The 20866-nt window shown below is 34.5% G+C and overlaps 1 protein-coding gene across 2 annotated transcripts; it reads left to right on the top strand.

Moving 5' to 3' along the window:
* The first annotated feature begins 1043 nt into the window (after positions 1–1043).
* Positions 1044–20366, top strand: LOC128186226 (dnaJ homolog subfamily C member 5-like). Of its 2 annotated transcripts, none has more exons than XM_052856009.1 (6): positions 1044–1313; positions 8963–9044; positions 9322–9378; positions 14549–14701; positions 15237–15377; positions 18443–20366. In XM_052856009.1, exons 1-6 carry the CDS (start codon positions 1291–1293, stop codon positions 18686–18688), a joined length of 702 nt encoding a protein of 233 aa, XP_052711969.1. In that variant the 5' UTR covers positions 1044–1290; the 3' UTR covers positions 18689–20366. The 2 variants fall into 2 exon arrangements, with proteins under 2 accessions (XP_052711969.1, XP_052711976.1); XM_052856016.1 differs by having other exon boundaries at positions 1069–1313; positions 15237–15368.
* Positions 20367–20866: the final 500 nt, after the last annotated feature.

Raw genomic sequence — 20866 nt, 5'->3', positions numbered from 1 at the left:
TAGGCAAAACTGACAAAAAAAATTATACAATGAATTTAACTGTAAAACCTAAAAAAAAACAACTTTTAGACAAATTTTCAGGATGTTTTTTCTTGAAATTTTTATAGGGTAAACCCGCGACCCTCCTTTAGGATTAATTTTGTTTATGAAAAGTGTGTATTTATAAAAAGAAAACATTCCTTCTTCGCATTATTGCTGCTGTGCATCTATACGATGTTGTATATGTTGATAAAAAGGTTATATATATACATATATTTATTTTTTTGACCCGACACTTATAGATAACAAGAGTTGTTGGTTGTTTTTTTTTTTTTTTTGTACTTCTTGTGTATAAACATGTACAGTTATTGTATAAATTTAACACACATTAATGTTCCTGTATATTCATTGCGCCTTTGCCATTGTAATTGTTTTTGTGCCAATAAAATACTTGTATTTGAAAAATAATCGCAGGATTTTATTGAAATGCAATTTCTGTACCAATTTTATTATTTTTGTCTTACGTAAAATAGAAATGCACTGTCTGACACACAGGGGCTTGGTTGTTGGATAGTGAATTTCCGAATTATTTGTTCCCGAAGAAAAAAAATGATTAAAATTGGTTATCTTATGTGTATTTCTGTGTATTGCAATAAATAAATTCACTGAAATCCCCCGTTTCAGTCATGTTAAAAAAGTGTATTCATTGTACATTAAAAAAAGTACTTTACTTTTTTTAATGTACAATGAATACACTTTTTTAACATGACTGAAACGGGGGATTTCAGTGAATTTATTTATTGCAATACACAGAAATACACATAAGATAACCAATTTTAATCATTTTTTTTCTTCGGGAACAAATAATTAGGAAATTCACTATCCAACAACCAAGCCCCTGTGGTCTGACACAGTAACTTTTTGTAAGGTCGAACGAGTTTTTGTACGTGCTATCATTTTTTTTTTTTTTGTAAAATTAGAGTCCAATACGAAAAACAAACTGTTTCAAATGACGTAATGTGCATAAAACAATACTCTGTATTTCAGATGATAAAAAAATCAAAAATAATGATAACAATAAAATTAGATGATACAGGAAATGAATGTCTTAAATTCAGTAACACCATGTTAGTTCATATATATAAAGTCATGACAATGACGAAGTGAAATTTTTCCGGATTGGCCTCTGCAAGTGGCATTGGATATTGGGAAGCAGTTGATAATCGATTTTAGAGATGGTTAAGTGTGAAGCTGCTCGCCATATCCATTGACTGCCGTTAAAGATATAGTCAGACACTTCTAAAGGATATAATGAATCGGCCAAGACATTTATCGTAAGTACAATTTTTAAATGTTTTTGGACTTTGGGTGTGTTCGTGCATTTAAAAATCATGAAGATCACGTTGAAGATCTGGTATAAAGAGTCAACTCGAGACGAATTGTAGATAATAATTATGATGATGGAAATACATGCTACACATCATGAAGTATTTTTGAATTATGAATTGATGCATGTTTAAATTGAATTCATGATATTTAAAGGTGACTACAGTGTGATTTACAGTATCATTGACTATATAGTAATAATTATTTATACTTCATATAGTGCATCAGGTCATTAACATGTAATTAATATGTAAAAGATGTGACCGTGGGGTTAAGCCTATTTTCTTGGGGGGGGGGGGGGCAAAGCAAGTACACTTTGAATTTTGTAAATTAGGCGAAACATTTTTTATTTATGGATTACGAATTTAAAAATTCAAAAAGAGGTATAGCGCCTTTTCCCATTATTTCGCCTACACCTGTGTTTGGACAGAAAGTACCTGCTACTAAACATAGCTTCAGGTACCTAGCTGTCGCAATATTATTTTCGAAACCTAGATACTGGTTTTATAATGTTAACTGTAACAACTTGCTTGTTAAATTTGGGAAACTCTGTGTATATTGTTTATTGATATTCTGAACCTTGATAAGTTAAAAAAAATGCAATGGGTCTATGTGTAAATAGAGTACATGCATAGTGTTAATGAAGAGATCTGTTTATCATGGTATATTGGGTGTGCTCATACTCAGACTGAACTAAACAGTCAAGATAATTTTTTAAAAAATCAGAAGATTAGATTACTTACTTACTTAGGCCTGTCGTTCCATGAGGAACATAGGCCATCAACAACAGTCCTCCAACGAACACGGTTCTGGGCTGCTCTGGCGTCACTGTTCCAGGTCATATCTAGTGCCTGTAGCTCTGCCTCTGCATCCCGCCTCCAGGAGTTTCTTGGACGTCCCCTTTTCCTCTTGCCCTGTGGGTTCCAGGTAAGGGCTTGGCTTGTAATGCTGGATGGTGGTTTCATCAAGGTGTGTCCTATCCAGCCCCACTTCCGACGTCTTATTTGCATTTCCATTGCTTCTTGTACTGCTTCCCTCCACAGTTGAGATCCTCTCAGGCCTTCTGATGTTGAAGATGCGCCTGAGACAGGTGTTGTAGAAGGTCTGGATCCTCTGCAGGGATGTTTTTGTTGTCCTCCAGGTCTCCGCTCCATATAGTAGGATGGACTTCACGTTGGAGTTAAGGATCTACAGCTTGGTGGTAATATGGATGTTCTTAGAGAACCATATGTTTTTAAGCACGGAAAATGCAGTCCTTGCCTTCCCAATTCTTGACTTGATGTCAGAGTGTATGCCACCCAGTCTGTCCACCACACTCCCAAGGTAGAAGAAGGACTCAACTTCTTTGATCGACCTCTTACCAACTGTAACTGGTATCTGAGCAGTGCTGTTTATCTTCATCAATTCTGTTTTCTTCAGGTTGATCTATAGTTCAATTCATGCTGATGTAGTTGCCAGGCAAGTTGTCTTGTCCTGCACCTGATTGTGGTTGTGTGAGAGGAGAGCCAGGTCTTCAGCAAAGTCTAGGTCGTCAAGTTGTGTCAGAAGTGTCCACTGTATTCCATTCCTCCTGTCTGATGTGGTAGTCTTCAGAATCCAATCGATAACAAGGAGGATGAGAAATGGCGACAGCAAACATCCTTGACGAACTCCTGTTTTGACTTCGAAACTGTGAGACATCTGGCCAGCATGGGTAACTCTGCATTTCATGCCTTGGTATGTGGTACGAATTAGGGAGACAAGTTTCTCGGGTACTCCATAGTGCCTCAGTATCTTCCAGAGACTCTCTCTGTCCACACTGTCAAACGCTTTCTCATAATCAATGAAGTTGAGTTTTAGCTGACAGAAAGTGGGGACTTTCACTCAAGTGATTGTTCAATTATGATACGTAGGCTATCTACAGGGTTGTCTCTAACACCCGAGAGGCGGGGAATTCCCCCACCTATAATGCCTTAATAACCCGGCTATCTTTGCATTTCAAACACAATGTAGGTATAAGATAGACCCCAGACCTCCTTCTACTTTTTCATTTCCTCCTTCTACTTCAATTTTTAGAGACAACCCTGTATCTATCTGGTCAGCACACGTTGCTTCTGAATCCAGCCTGCTGATCACAGAGTTTTGGGTCGACTGCCTTGCTCATTCTCTCAAGAAGTATCCTGTTGAGGACCTTGCCTGGCACTGACAGGAGCATAAATCCCCGGTAGTTACTGCACTCCCTTAGGCCTCCTTTTTTTTGGCAGCTTGATAAGTAAGCCTTCTTTCCATTCTGCCGGAATACTCTCTTCCTCCCAGATCTTCTTGAAGAGGTGATACAGGATGCTAACAGATGTTTCAGTATCAGCTTTGATGGCTTATGCTGGAAGATACGATGCATGATACTTAATCTCTCTATTATTTCATGTTTCAGTTAAGTGAAAAAAAATTTATTTCCTATTTCGTGGATTCGATCCAGCGACCACAAAATCAAAAAGACCTCCGTGTTACCACTAGGCCACCCATCTAACATTTTCTGAAGATATATTTTCGTTATGTATTGCTATGTACATGTTTGTATTAGAAAAGACACTATTTGAATTATTTGTCCAATTTTCAGTACGAAGACCATGTTAAACCGAAACTAATTCAATGTAAACGTGCACTACAATACCTGTAGAACATAATTTTAATCGGATTTCTTTTGTTTAGAGTGGTTTAAATAGTCAAATATCCAATTTTTTTATCGTATACTAACAACTTTCCTATATATCCCTAACAAAACCTGAATATTTTAATGATGTCATGTAAGATAATTAAGACTCCTCTTGTATGGAAATTGTCTTATTTGTGATTCTTTGAATATATTCAAACTAAATATTGTATAACATTAAAAATGTCTGATATTTGCAAAAGTCCTATATTTGAGGCCAAATTGTATATCAAGTGCGCTATGGTAGCTAAACACAGTTTCGTATAAAATCCAAGGGGTTTTTCTCTGGGGAAAAGCATGATGGGTAGGGATTTTCCTGCTATTTTTATGCAGTATACATGAAAATCCATTTTTTAAACTCTCAGTTGCGTAATATAGTGAATTATCTTTCGAATACATGAAAAAAGTATGTAGAAAAATTTTAAAAATTAATTTTGTGAGACTCTAAAATAAAGGGCGGCAACTCCAAAAACATCCAGATTTCACACATGCAGAATTTCATGAATTTTTTAGCGGGTAACATAGCTCTTTAAAAAGCTGGCGAATGTACCCTGAATATACTATGAAATGATGCCTAAGGACTTGTTCTTGAAAATGTACAGAAATAAAAATGGCTGATTTGGTTGCATTCTGCTTTTAGGGGGAACCTAAAATGCATGGGTGTACTGCATTTAGAGGCATCTGTCATGGTGTGTAATTTTGAGTAACGTGTTTTAGAGTTAACTCATGCCAGATGACAATTAATTAGCGAGGGTCAGTCTACTCTCCTAATTATCCCCAATTAGTCAATGTAATTGTTCTGAGTAATTATTATGAGTACTGTGCCTCACTTTCATTAATTATCTTTTAGAATATAAATACAGTTAGAAATTTATTCAATTCAGTCAGAAACTTTCGACCGCTACCTCATGTTGCTTATGTCTTTATACTGACTATCTAGTTGACTGTCCACCAGTCTGTCAGTAAGACTAAGCAACATCGAGCTAAATTTCAATCTGACTCATTTCGGCCGCTACCTCAAGTTGCTTATGTCTCCATACTGACTATCTAGTTGACTGTCCATCAGTCTGTCAGTAAGACTAAGCAACATCGAGCTAAATTTCAGTCAGACTCTTTGGGCCACTATCTCATGTTGCTTATGTCTTCACACTGACTATCTAGTTGACTGTCCACCAGTCCGTCAGTAGACTAAGCAACATTGAGTTAAATTCATTCTGACTCATTTGGCTTTTTAAGAAATATTTATTCTTATCCTGTTCTTTTGACTTTATTCTATTTGATTATTGTTGATATTTTATAAGTTAATTAAAATCACTTGATCAATAAATTGTGAAACCTGCCTTCGAGTTATAGCTCTATGCATATTCGACTAAGAGGTCAATTTAAGCCTATTGACTAGGCTGACCCCCTGTCTCTTGGGTTGGGCCTATACAAGTTAATTCCCCTTATTCTATAGTGCCCTTTCCCCTCGGTGACACATCCTTTTGTCTATTTTCCTCATGTTTTGAGTGCGAAGTAAATTCTAGCATTAAGTTTCATGTGCATTATTTTTAAATATTTAAAAAATTCACGATTTTATCTTTTTATTGATATATAGATATATATGTGACATGTTTTAACAATTTATTTTTATAGGGGTCAGTTTTGCTTGCCCCTCATCTGAAAACGTCCTTATAATGTTATATATAAAACTGTGTTTTGCACCTTATACCTCTTTGGTCAATATGTCGGGGAAAAAAATATGAAGGAACTCAGCAACTTCTTTCATAACTTTATTTATCACCACAAGGAGGAACACAATATGACAGCATTGATACCCAGTCAGTTATATATAACAGATGACTTTTTAAACTTTTGTTGCTTGATCATTTTAGATATAGCATTTGACAATATTAACCTGTGGATGCCAAGTTCAATTATTCAGGGACTTTTGTTTTCGTGATTAATTCATACTTACAGGTTATTATTTTCCTTTGTAAAATTTTGCAATTTTTTCTGTGTCATTTGAGAATTCTCAAATCTTTTAAGAGTATTTTCCTGTTTTATGAAAATATTCTTAGAAATGTGAAGGACTTTTAAGATGTGTGATAGAAAAGTTTGTTAAATTATCACTGTATGTAATCTTAAAGTGTATCTAGACAAAATTTTAAAAACTGTAAATTAAAATGGCAAACCTACAGGATTGTGGAGTTTCTTCAATTACAAGTTTAAAAAAATCACAACATTTACCCCTTTCCTCAAATTTAAACAGAATTTAAATGGTTGGAAAAAGGGAATGGCGTTCCAAAATACATGTTCAAGATCAATTGGCATTTCATGGTACATGTAATGTACTTTCACGAAGGGAGATAATAAGGAATAACCAGTATTGAAAATTTTCGAGAATTTTTCAATAATCTTCTTCCCACAAACCATTAGGACGGGAAAGCTGAAACTTTTGTGGAAGCATCATCAGGTAGTGTAGATTCAAACTTGTGAAAATCATGATCCCTGGGGGTATGATGGGGCCACAATGAGGGGGGGGGGTCGACTTTTTACATAGGAATAGATAGAGTAAATATTAAAAAATCTTCTTCTCAGAAACCAGTTGACCAGAAAAGCTGAAACTTGTGTAGAAGCATTCTCAGGTTGTGAAGATTTAAGGTTGTGAAAATCCTGACCATTGGGGCTAGGGTGGGGCCACAATGAGGGGGGGGGGCAAATTTTACATTGGAATATATGGAGTAAATCTTTAAAAATCTTCTTCTCAAGAGCCATTTGGTCAGGAAAGCTGAAACTTGTGTGGAAGCATCCTCAGGAAGTGTATGTTCAAGGTAGTGAAAATCATGACTCCCAAGGTAGGATGGAGCCACAATGTGGGGGGGATGCATTTTTATATATGAATATATAGAGTAAATCTTTAAAGATCTTCTTCTCAGAAACCATTAGACCAGGAAATCTGAAACTTGTGTAGAAGCATTCTCAGATACTGAAAATTTAAAGTTGTGAAAATCATGACCCTCAGGGGTAGGATGGGGCCACAGTGGGGGGGGGGGTTGATGAATTTTTACATAGGAATATATAGAGTAAATCTTTAAAAATCTTCTACTCAGAAACCATTGGGCCAGGAAAGCTGAAACTTGTGTGGAAGCATCCTCAGGTACTGAAAATACAAAGTTGTGAAAATCATGACCTTTGAAGGGGGGGGGCACAATGGGGGAGGGGAGACAACTTTTTACATAGGAATATATAGAGCAAATCTTTAAAAAACTCAAGAACCATTTGGGAAGGAAAGCTGAAACTTGTTTGGAAGCATCATAAGGTAGTGAAAATTCAAGTTTATTCAAATCATGATTCCTGGGGGGTAGGATGGGCTCACAAGGGGTGTGGGAGACAAATTTTTACATAGGAATCTTTGAATATTTAAAAAAAAACATTTGCATAGAAAAGCTGTAACTTTAGTGAAAGCAACTTCAGATAGTGTAGATTCAAAATTGTTTTCTAGGAGTAGGATGCCAGGGGCCACAGTTGGGATTCAGTTGCGCAAAGGAAAACATTTTAATTATTAACAAAAACTGAAATGTTATGATATATGCTTTTACTTAGATGCAAGCATTTTGATATATTCCTGATTCTTTAAAATTGTTTAAACTTTGGCCCCTGGACGATTATTGGGCCTCACAAGGGGTTCAGAGTTTGATGTAGGTTTATATCCTGTATATAAACACTTGTTAAAGGTCTTCAATGCGGAATGTGATATGACTAAAATCATCCTGTTAGAAAAGGAACTTGATTATAGATATAAGAATATTGGGGGGAAACAGATTTTTTGTACAGGATCTACATGTATTATACCACATTGTCAGGAAAATTTGGTATTATAACTCCATGAAGCTGATTTTATCATACCTATTGTTGCTCAGATGAGCAATGTTGCCCTTTGGCCTCTTCTTATTTATGTGTAGTAAACCTTTATTATTTGATTCAATTATTTGTCCCATTTGAAAATAGCCTTGCAGGGGTATTAGTACCATTAGGACAGTTCTAGTTTTTGGATGTTTTGGATGTGCAACAGAGACTGACAGATTGAAACATAAGTGATGCTTGTATATTCATATAAACTCTTCTAATAAAATGTGTTAATATTGTCAAATGTAAACAATCAAGCTTTGCCTCTTATAATTGACAATAGAACATTAAATCTAGGAATAATTGGACACATTGGTGAATATATCTTTATTTGGACTTAAATTTGGTTATATCACCCAAATTTGCTGTCCCAATATGAAATACCTTCCGACAACCCTGAACAGTATATATATTTTGCTTCTTTCTTTCTTAGGAATTGTAAATATTCAGTCTCTAGACACTTTTATATCCAAGGATACAGTGTCATTCTACAGTTCTAGTCTGAGGCAGAACAAATGAAATTAATAAGATGCTGTATGATTGTTTTTACATCATTTTAAACTATACGGACAGGTCTTAGAGCAAAACCAAAGGAAAATTATTTAACACATGTACAGATACATGTATATTCAATTGCAGTTACTCAATACTGCTGAACTTTAAAAAAGTTTAACATTCAGTATTTTTCTGCCACATATTAAATTTGGTACGGTACATTATTTAGTAATTTTGTATTGCAGGAAATTAACACATGTACAGATACATGTATATTCAATTGCAGTTACTCAATACTGCTGAACTTTAAAAAAGTTCAACATTCAGTATTTTTCTGCCACATTAGATTTGGTACGGTACATTATTTAGTAATTTTGTATTGCAGGAAATTAACACATGTACAGATACATGTATATTCAATCGCAGTTACTCAATACCGCTGAACTTTTAAAAAGTTCAACATTCAGTATTTTTCTGCCACATTAAATTTGGTACAGTACATTATTTAGTAATATTGTATTGCAGGAAATCGGGCAACAGTCTGTATGAGTTAATGGGTGTTGAGAAGTCTGCACCACATGATGAAATCAGAAAGACTTATAGAAGGGTCAGTATATTATATGTATTAACCAAATATCCTGTAAATATTGAGCAAATTAATATTTACCTAATTTGTTTTAAACAGTAGATACCATATATGATTTACTTGTGCAAGATTGATTTTCAATTCTACTTAGAACAGATTGAAATGTAAATGAAATAGCAATCAAATTGCTTATTTTATGTAAATATGGTTTAAATAATAGAATGTTATTCTTTAATCAATAACTTAGTACAATAAATAACCAAAAGTTGCATTGACGGATTTGTTTGTGTTTATTCAGTTAGCCCTGAAATATCACCCAGACAAGAATCCGGATGACCCTGAGGCAGCGGATAAGGTACGTATTGTTTCTACAGAATAGCGCTGTCCTAGGTCATGGTTGGAAGTCTACATAGTCCTCTCCTACCTCTGACTTCTTGAATACAGAAAGTACTCTTGAGATGAATAGGGGTATTCTTTATCATATGTTATAAGATCACATTCCAACCAGTTTCAATTCTATGTAAGAATCAAAATATTATATTTAGGCTGATAACAATACATACAAATAGTTTATTGCTAATTTTTCCCTGATTACTGACGAAAAACAATATAAGAGTAACTCCTGAGGCACTCCAAATGAATCGTACGTCTTGCTTTCTTATAGGGTTCACATATCGTTAACCTTGCATTTACCGTTCACCTTGCGCTTGCGTTCCATTTGCACTTGCGTTTCATTTGCGCTTGCGTTTGCGGTCCGTTTGCACTCTGTGTTTGCGCACCGTTTACCGTTCACAAGAGCTCAGTGTGCACTCTCAGGGACTGTATTTTATAAGTCACTACATGTAAAGCTCAGTAGCCCTTAAAACGTTTATGTTCTATCCCCTGAAATATGACCTGAATAAATAAATATATAAAGCAGTGTAAACTTCTGAACTTGTAGAGTTTGTTGCAAACTTATGATATGCATACCAAATGGTACACACATCAGCTTAATTACCGTGTGTATAATCTTCAAGTTGATATTTAATCTTTAATTTTAACAGATGTGTGTCCAAAATAGAGATACATTTAATCAATATTTCATCTGTCACCTTTTTCCTATTGTATGTAAAAGGTACATATTGATAGTAAGAGGCAAACACGTCTGTAACAAGTCCACCAGGAATGTGTAATCAATATGTTTTGGATGTTAATTGACAGCTAACTGTGTCAGTATTCAATGTGGCTGAGACTGCCCTTTAATAATTGACATCAGATATTGATAAAGGATACCGTGTACACTAGGAGTATACCCAATGACCATATGTACGGCATGCAACACACTAGCATTATACAGCTGCAGATTTAAGGCTTTTATCACAGTAGGGAGAATAGACTTTTTTAGCTCACCTGGGCTGAAAACTCAAGTGAGCTTTTCTGATCACGTTTTGTCTATCTTCTGTCCGTCTGTCTGTCTGTCTGTAAACTTTTCATATTTTCAAAATTTTCTCCAGAAACCACTGGGCCAATTTCAACCAAATTTGGCACAAAACACCCTGAGGCAAAGGGGATTCAAAGTTGTGAAAGTTGTAAGGACCACACCCTTTTTCAAGGGGAGATAATTTGGAATTACTGGAAATTTTTGAGAAATTTTCAAAAACCTTTTTCTCAAGAACCATTAAGCCAGAAAAGTAGAAACTTATGTGGAAGCATTCTCAGGTAATGTTGATTCAAAGTTTTAAAAATCGTGACCCTTGGGGGTAGGGTGGGGCCACAATGGGGGGTTGAATTTTTGCATAAGAATATTCTCAGGTAGGACAGATTCAAGCTAGTTTAAATGATCACTAGGGTAGGATTGGACCACTATTGGGTTGGGGGTTGAATTTTTATATAGGAAATATAGTCTTTAAAAATTTTCTCCCCAAAAATCGAGTGACCAGAAAAGCTGAATCTTGTGTGGAAGCATTCTCAGGTAGGGTAGATTCAAGTTTGTTTAAAACATGATCCCCATGGGTAGGGTAGGGCCATAATGGGGGGGGGGGGGGGGGTTTACATTGAAATATCAAGAGAAAAATGTTTCAAAATCTTCTCAAAAACCAATCGGCAAGGAAAGCTGAAACTTGTGTGGAAGCATCCTCAGGTAAGGTAAATTCAAGTTTGTTTAAACCATGGTCCCCCAGAGGTTGGGTGGGGCCACAATTTTTACATAGAAATATATAGAAAGAAATCTTTAAAAATTTTCTTCTTTAAAATACCATTTGCCCAGAAAATCTGTTACTCTAGTAAAAGCAACCTCAGATTATGTAGATTCAAATTTGTTGAAATCAAAATCTTGAGGAGTAGGGTGGACCCACATTGGGGATCCAATTATACAAAGGAAAACATTTTAATTATTCACAAAAACTCAAATGATATAATATATGGTTTTACTTATTTGGACATATTGCTGATTCTTTTAATTTGTTAAGACTTTGGCCCCCTCACAAGGGGTTTGGTGTAGGTTTATATCCCATATATAAACAACTTTAGGGTCTTTTTAAGAACTGCAATGCTCAACATGTGATATGACTATAAAATCATCCTGTTAGAAAATTATGACTCCATTAAGCTATTTTATCATGCCTGTTGTTGCTCAGGTGGGTGATGAGGCCCATGGGCGTCTTTTTTTTGCTACACCTGAATTGATTAATCTTAACAGGTCAATCTTAAATTGATATGACCAGTCTGCTGTCTCAACTACAGTAAATGTAAATGGTATTGTATTTTGGGAAATGATATTGATAGAGAGTTAAAAGGGGAACATTTTTAAAAAATCTTTTTTATGTTTCCTGCATGAAATTGATTTTGTCAAAGACACAATTCCCTAAAAACCTGGTCACACAATATTTAAAATTTTTGAATTTTTTTCTAAATAGATAAAAGCTCAAAATGCATATGCGGGTAACCAATATCTGCATGATTTCCTGCATTTGTATTTTAACTGTTTTAAATTTTAATTATGTAACATACTGTTGCTCCAATTTAATCTGTCTTGACTTGGAAATCAATACACAAAACAAATGAATAGTGAATAATACACTGTTGAAATAAAAAAAAAGTTTAACAGTGAGATCAACTTGCTTGCTAGCAGCACTTAAAAATACAAATTACCCACAGCCATCACTTGACTGCCAGCATGGCTCTATGTACTTGCCATGTGTAGCTGGATCTATGGAGAGAATTGTTGTTAGAGCGTTCAATCAATCATAAACTAGGGCCCTTCGAGACATGTAGCATATATTTATATGTACAGTCAGCAAAGAAGGGATTTAACGAGGATGGGATCAAGGGATAAACAAAGCATGAGCTGTTCGATTAAGTCACCGAGTGGTGAACAGACTGGTTGACACAATGCTCACACAATGTAGTGGATGCTGAATGAAGAATGACTTTCTTGTCATGCTTATGATGCTGAGCATGCTTTAGTGATAATTTTGATACACTCAGTGATTTGGGAAATATACTAATAGCAACGATATTAAGTGAATTATTGATCTATTTCCTGTCTATCACAATTCAAGTTCAATTCAAAGACAATAAGAGACTTTTAAAAATCCATATAGTGCAATACTACATGCATTACCTTTTATTTCTATGAGGCATATACTTGTGTAGAGTTTTGTAAATACAGTCGAACCTGTTGTTACAGCCACCTTTAATCCGCGGCCACTTGCCATTAACGGCCAGTATACATCCCAAAGAAATTTTGACACTTTGTTTTAAGAGGTAAAACATTGGCTATCGTAATTCACTAAATTCAGTACATAGCCTTTGTACGGAAACGCTACTTATATTTGTTTACCGCATTTAATCAATTGAAAATTATTGTTCGAGCGTATTAAGCAAAAAATGTTTTGCTCTTAATCCCTTGAGAGATTAATTGAATTAAAACGGCCATTTAAAATTGATATAAACTGTTTATTCAGCAATCCGAGCTGTGCATTCACCATCTCACTGTAAGCCACCATTACAGATGCTATGAAAATGAATGTACTCGGTGTTTTTTCTTCATTAATTTGAAACCTGGAATAAGAGGCCACCTGTCTTAAGTGGCAAGTTTGCCATTGTCCCACAAGTGGACTCTTAAAGCAGGTGCGACTGTATTATTATACCCCCACAAACAATGTTTAGGGGGTATATTGGTTTCACCCTGTCTGTCTGTCTACCTGAAGATGCAATTTTGTCCCCCCTATAGAATTTTTTACTTCTGCATGGAACAGTCTGTAAATTTGTACATATGTTAAAAACCACCTGAAAATGTGCACCTACAATTTTTATTAAGATCAGACAAGATTTAATGATTTTATGACAGTTTTCATTTTTCTTATCCTATATATTGTACACTGATGTTGAAAAGTAAAAGAGGTAATCCTTACACATTTTATTATGTCACTCAGGTGACCTATTGCAACTGGTCTTCGTCCGTCGTGGTGCAATATGCGTCGTGTGTTAATAATTTTCATTTTTAACTTCTTGAAAACTACAAGGCCAAATGTAACCGCAACTCTATGGTAAGAGGAATCAAAATTGTGAAGTTCATGGCTCTACCAGCCCCGATGCCCCACAGCCGGGGCCAAATGTGCAAAAAAAGCCAAATTTTCAAAAATCTTCTCAACTCCCACACATGTGAGGAAAAAACTGAATGCATAGTTATGATGTCCACAAACTTTTTTACCTGAATTGTGTAATTCATGGCCCCTGGGTCAGGGGTTAAGGCCATGTGTGTTTGGGGGGGGGGGGGGGGGCAATATGACAATGTCATGTTAATGCATATAATGTTTAAAAATCTTCTTCTCTATTCTTAAACATCTGTAAGAAAAACTGACTTCATAATTATGATGTTAAACAGGAAGTCCTCTACTAAAGTTGTAAATTTCATGTCCCTTAGAGTATGGGTTTTGACTCTAGGCAGGGTCAAATTGGATGTATAGTGTTAATGCATAATTATAATGTTCAAGAATTATTTTACACTCAACTACGAAATAACTTTTCAGTGGTTTTTGTTTTCGTATAAATGTCAGAAGGGGGAGAGTGTCTGTCTGTGCCCCTGGAGATGGGAAAGGGGAGGTTGTTGTTGTTTATAATAAAACATGTATACCAGCACTAGCCATTTTTAGTGTATCTAATAAAGTCAATAAAAACATATAAAAATAAAAGCTATTTTGAAAGTTACCAAAATTATGGGACAATTATTTCTTATCAATGTCCTTGTTGAAGAATTTCGAGTAAGAAGGTGGTGATCATTACCATATTTTAGATTTTATTTTACTCCTGAATGAAGCTTCATTAAATGTATTATATGAGAATCCTCAAAAGGTCCGAGTTTGGACTATGGTACTCAGGTGACCGTTAAGGCCTGTTGGCCTCTTGTTTATGTTAGTGTCGCAAACCTTTATTATTCAATTCAACTACCGGGTATATTTCCCATTTTGAATTAGCCTTGCAGGGGTATTAGTCCCATTTGCACAGTCCTAGTTTTAAACTAATGTTTGCTGTTGTTCTTTCAGTTTAAAGAGATCAGCAGGGCTCATATAATTCTGACGGACACCACTAAGAGACAGATCTATGACGAGTATGGGTCGCTGGGAATCTGGGCAGCAGACCAGTTTGGGGAAGAGAACGCCACGACCTACCTCTTACTGACCAGTGGCTGGTGCAAGGCTAGTACTTATTGATTTATATATATCAGCATGTTATGGTACATCTCTATCTGGTTAAATATTCATCCCTTGGGATAAAAAAATTTTTCTGTCCTCTTTTATTTCTCATCATTGTTCTGTGTTTATATTCTTAAATACAGGATAAAATCTTCCAGTATACACATTCTTTGCATTTATGTCATTTAACAAATTTACAGATATAAGAAAAATTCAAATGAGTTTTTTTTTTAACAGAAGTTTTGATACATGTGTACCAGTACATAAACTTATTGATTACATCACTATCTAGGGGTTTCAAATTTGTAAGTTCTAAATTTATCTTTCCTTTTACATTAAGTAGATGGATTTGCTTTGTCAAGTGGTTTTTAAAAAAGGGCAATACTGTATGTTTATTGTGAATTTTTGTTTTTGTTAGTGTATTGTGAATATGATGAATTTTTGTTATTATTGAAGCTGTGTAAAAGACATACCAGTAACATGTATCATGTCTTTCTCTGTACTTTGGATGCTGATGGTATTCATACCTCTGTTGCAGGCTCTGTTTATTTTCTGCGGAGTGATCACAGGTTGCTACTGCTGCTGCTGCTGTTGCTGTTGCTGTAATTTCTGCTGCGGTAAATGGAAGCCACCGAATCCGGAGGAAGACGGAGAATACGCAAATCTGCATGTACGTCGTGTAAGAACATCTATGTCAATTTTCTGCCTTGCCAGAGCTTTGAAAGACTAGTGCACAGAGCTTCCCCAAGCTAATACTACAGTCCTTGAAATGTTCTACATCTCCATTATTCGTGCATTCATGGTGTGCTCACCGTGCGTTCACTTGTGCTCTCAGCTCGGTTCGCACTCACCTTTCACAAAGTGCTCACCGTGCGTTCACAAAGCGTTCACCTTGTGCTCACCGTTCATTCAGCGTTCACTTATCGTTCAGTCAGATAATATTATATTTAGGCTGATAACAATACAGACATGTAGTTTATTTGTTATTTTTTCCTGATTACTGACGAGTCACTCCGAATAAATAATTCATCTTGCTTTTACATATCGTTAACCTTGCGTTCACCATTCACTTTGCGCTCTGTGTTTGCTCACCATTTACCGTTAATAAGCGCTCATCAAATTATGTTCAGCGTGCGCTCACCATTCACTCAACATTCAAGTCGGAAAATAGAACGTTTCAGGGACTTTAACTACTCACCCAGGCACTCACCAAGTATGTGTGTACCATGTACACAGTACATCTTTATATCTAACCACTAACAGTGACCATGACTTGCATGAAAACCTCATCCATAGATTTTCCTGTACCCAGTACCTACAAATTGTACTACCATAATACTAATAATTATCATTCATTATAGTTATTCATACTCTTTAGGCACTTCCGTATTCAAATGGAGATCGAATTTAAACTGTTGTGAATAAAAAATGTTGAAGAAAGAAAAGTTCAAGGGTATTTTTTTCTTTTAGGGTAGGATGGTATTCTTCTCTTACAAATGGAATGATTTTGATTTTACTTTAATTTTACGTTTTCATGTACTATGTACATACTTAATAGAAATAATGGTTTGGTTTCCCGCCTTCAATATTTGCAATAATTCTATGCCATATAATGAAGACATTATAACAAACTCAGTTACCGGTATTTAGAAAAACCTGATTTGAACATATTCATAGGTCAACAAACATGATTAATAGATTATAATTAATGGAAGAACTTGTGAAGACATATTAAATGAAGTACAATGTACATGTAGATTTGCTCTGTCTCTCTCTCACGCAAGGTATCAGGCACCTGTGCTTGCTCTCTCTCTCTCTCTCTCTCTCTCTATGAGTTTAAAGTTGATTAATTAATTAAGACAGATCTGTTGTTTATTTAATCATACTCTGTGTTATATACAGGTGTCATATAACATTTTGATACTGCAAAATATTGAACCTGGGTTCAATATATTATTCGATATTATGAACTCATAAAAACCATGGTTTTATATTTATTAATTAGGGTCTTCAATTTCCAACGGAAGACCCTATTGTTTTTGTTAGGTTTCTTTTTCTCTATTTTTCACTATTATTATTCTTTTTTTTCTTAACATTTTTCTTAAAACTCAAATATCTCAAATATGCTTCAATGGATTTTTATGAAAATTTCACGAATAATACAAAATATCAAGGTCTTTTATCAAGTACATTTTTGTTGATGACGTCACTTCCGGTCGGCCGTTATATTCGTTTTTCTTTTTGTAAAAAGTGATCTTGTCCTCCCTTTTTCGCAAAAACGATTAAAGATAGAAAATTGAAAGTTTCAGGAAAGATAGATTTTTGAATTTCTAGGGCCGATCAGGTAAAACTACGATTGTCCGTCACTTCCGGTCCGCTCAAACAGCATTTTTGGAAAATTGTGTTTTTTTTAAATCAAATAATCTACAATTTTTTTTCCATCAGCATATGTTTTAAACTTATCAAATTTTAATATGAGCAGGTCGTCCGTTACTTCGGGTCGTCACCGGAAGTGATGCTAATATTTCGAATTTTAAAGCTTATGCGTTTTGTTAACATTTTTGTCCTGAATACAAAACTGAAAACCGTTTTAAAATCGGACAACGCATTGCAGAGATATTGAAGTTTAAAAATGACGTTTTCCGGAAATCTGTATTTCGCAGTGTAGGTTGAAAAATTAGTTTAAAAGGAAGTTAATATGATAGTTAATCGTACCAAATGTCAACAGTTTAATTGAACCCTATCAATTCAAAATCAAATGAAAGACCCACTTGTTGCTCGCAACAAGGTGCTTTCAGGTAATTCAGGCATTCTCGAGAAATTAAGCGTCAAAGTTTTGAAGCGAGAGTCTGAGTAGCTCAGTCGATAGAGTCGTGGACATGGCCCAGGTGACCCGGGTTCAAGCCCCGATTGCCGCAATTTTTTTTAATACTATTTTTCGCTTAGATCTACGATTTTATCTTTGAAGTGATAAGTTTAATCTAATCTATTCAAAAATCGGACGGAAGACCCACTCGTTGCTCGCAACGAGATCGTATCTAGTTAACTTTTGTTTTTATTGCTACTTATAGCAAGTCAATGAAACATTATAACAAAATAATTGAATTTATATGATACCAGTGTATTTACACTTCTGTTTATATTATCATCATTTGTTTTAATAATACAAACCTTCAGTTGTAATTATAGAGATAATGCAATACTTGGATATATACCGGTATATACTATGTACAGTAAAACTTGTTTAGCAAGAACATGGTTATAGCGAAATCTTGGATATAGTGAAGGGTTTATTTTGAGTCCCCACTAAAAATCCTATCAAATCTTTGCCAAATTTTATGGTTATAACGAATTCGGATATGACAAATTTACTGATATAGCGAACTAATTCAGAGTTCCGTAGGGGTGAATAATTTCACATAAGTTGTTCAATTCAGAATCCGATTATTAAAGGTATCAAAAGAAAGTATTTTCATTCTAAGCCTCAATTAGCAAAAATTGTAGTCTGGTGAAAGAAAACATGAATATAGTGAATTTGCAATAGTTATTATTAGGAATTCGTTATACGAATATAACAGATTACGGATATAATGAAGCAGATCCATTGGTCCTTAGGACTTCGCTATAACCGAGTTTTACTGTACTAGCTTTGTTCTTAATGTTGATTTTATTGTGGATTGATGTTCATTTATAAACAAGAACAACTGGTATATAATGATAAGTTAAATTTGTGATTTTATATAGGATGAATTTAGCAGTCCAGAATCAGGCTCACCTGAGCATGTCGTAACCGAGCAACCTAAGATGGGCGGGGATTCCCCCATTGTGTTGGGACCCCCACCAGAGTCTAGCAACGAGTCTACAAAACTAAACTATGATGAAAAGGCCAAATACGGAGCTAGTCACAGTGATACAGACTCTCTTTCGCACCCTCTAGAACAAGCAGACAGACAGTCAAACCATGAAGAGGGTTTAGAAAAACCTAGCTAGAAAGCAAAGTACGAATAGTCTCTTTAAATTGTTTTGGAAAATGTTCACCAGTTTTCTTCATATTTTTGTTTTCTTTTTACATGGACCAATGTTTGTACATGTATTATTTACCGGTATTGTAAAACCCATGTTACTGGGCTCAACTATTTATAAATAATAGGGTCTGCGAGGACCAGCACCGATTATGGTAATACTTGTATTGGAAGCTGTACATGTTTATAAAGAATTAAAGAGACAAGGTGCTGACAAATTCAGCCATTTATTGGGCAATCTGTAAAACCTTACTTTAGTAAGATTTTGACAAAGTTTAGTGCATACCTCCATTTTAAATAATTAAATGATGGATAGGTTGATATGTCATGGTTTAGATATATCAAAAACAGTTTGTGTATGTATTTTGTATTTTTTCAATCTAATGTAACGGTAGTTATGAATACTTTTTTCCTAACATTGTTAAATCCATGTATTTGTTTGATGATGCCTGAACAGATTAGGACAATCAAGGGAAAATGTGTCTTGATAATTTGAATATAGCACTGCTAAAATAGAAACTTAGGGGTACCATTTTACATAGATACAAGAACAGTTATAGGTTTTAACATATTTCAAAGTCAAAAAAATTTCCAGAATGGAAACCATTAAGCTTAAGAAAAATGAAAATGAGTAAAATAATTCAGTGGCTGGTTTTGTTTTAACAATAATTATTGTTATGAATATTATTTGGGAGTTAGGCTGTCTAAAGTTAATTCTATGTTTATCATTACCCGCGCATAGATTTTGGAGAAATTGTTGTTTCAAAAAAACAAACAAACCCCAATTTTTAGTTTTATTTTTTTTTTCAGTTAGATTTTATTTTTTGCAGCTAAAATACTGCAATCTGTAGAAATTTGAACATTTGGGGCACGTTATTAATTATACATCGATACTTAATGGGATTGTCTTTAAAACTGATAGGAAAGATCATTAAAAAGTTAATTTACTATAAGCTTGAATGCGCTCACTGCAATTGTTTTAATATAAATGGAAAAAAATCATTATTGTTGAAATTTTTGTTTGTTGAAATGTTATTGCCCTCACTTAGGTTTAGTATTTTGAAGGTGACGTTAAACGTAGAATTAATTTTGGGCAGCTTCATTTTACTTTAAACTATTTTGTGTAAACTTCACCAACATTCAGTGCTTTGTTTGGTAATGCCACTTCATGACTAAACATTGATTGCTTTTAAAAGTTACTTATAAGTGATCAATTATTCTGTGTTGTAATTTGATTGAAAAAGTGAGCTCAATTCAATTGCAGCATTTCCCCCCCACATTCCAATGTTTTGTTAATTTACAAGATCCTTGACATTTTTCTCAATTTTATTGGATGTTTGCATATATACATGTACATTTGTAATGAAGTATTGCTAGTTTCCCTTTGTACAACTTTGTTACCTTTTTCGACTTGGGCGCCCAACAAATTGCTATGTTGAAAGCTTTGATATGAACACAAACTGTTTTGTCTATTTATAACTTCATTGGATAGAATAGGAACATTATAATTAAATTTCAACACAACTTTCAATTTACAAAAAAGATGCACATGCATGCATCAATATAGTCATTTTTCTATAATATGTAATGTTTGTGTAATTAACAAATAGAACAAAATGTTATACCTCATAAAATCTAGAATTAGCTGCCTGTGTTGTTGATAATTTCTTTGAGCTAGTCTTTCATTAAGGATGACGTTTACTCAGAATGAAAAAAAATTCCACTGATGATAATGAAAAACCAACTATTGTGTGTTATAGACCTCACGTGGTAGTGTTATTCTTCACTTTCAAAAAAGTAGGTCAATAACCTACTTTTTGAGTTAATTGCCATTGAATAATTTTTGAATATTTAAGAAAAATCCATAAAAATTTTACACAATGATTGAGATTTTTTTAATTGTGAAAATAATACAATCTTAACTTTAAATATTATAGTATTACCAAAAATATTTCAGTGGAAAACAAAATCTGAAAATTTTAGTCCGAATTTCCTCTGTTTCGCTAAACGTCAAACTTTGTCAGAGCCTAATTCCATAATATAGTAAACATAAAATTCATTTCATATACAGTAGTAAAGTAATCAGGTGATGAATGTTTATTGCCTAATTGGAGGGCTTTTTGGCATCTTTTGACTGTTTAAGGAA

The sequence above is a fragment of the Crassostrea angulata genome, chromosome 1 (genome assembly GCF_025612915.1).
Source record: "Crassostrea angulata isolate pt1a10 chromosome 1, ASM2561291v2, whole genome shotgun sequence".
NCBI lineage: Eukaryota > Metazoa > Mollusca > Bivalvia > Ostreida > Ostreidae > Magallana > Magallana angulata.
The sequence above is the reverse complement of the archived record's forward strand: the minus strand, read 5'-3'. Positions and strand labels throughout refer to the sequence as shown.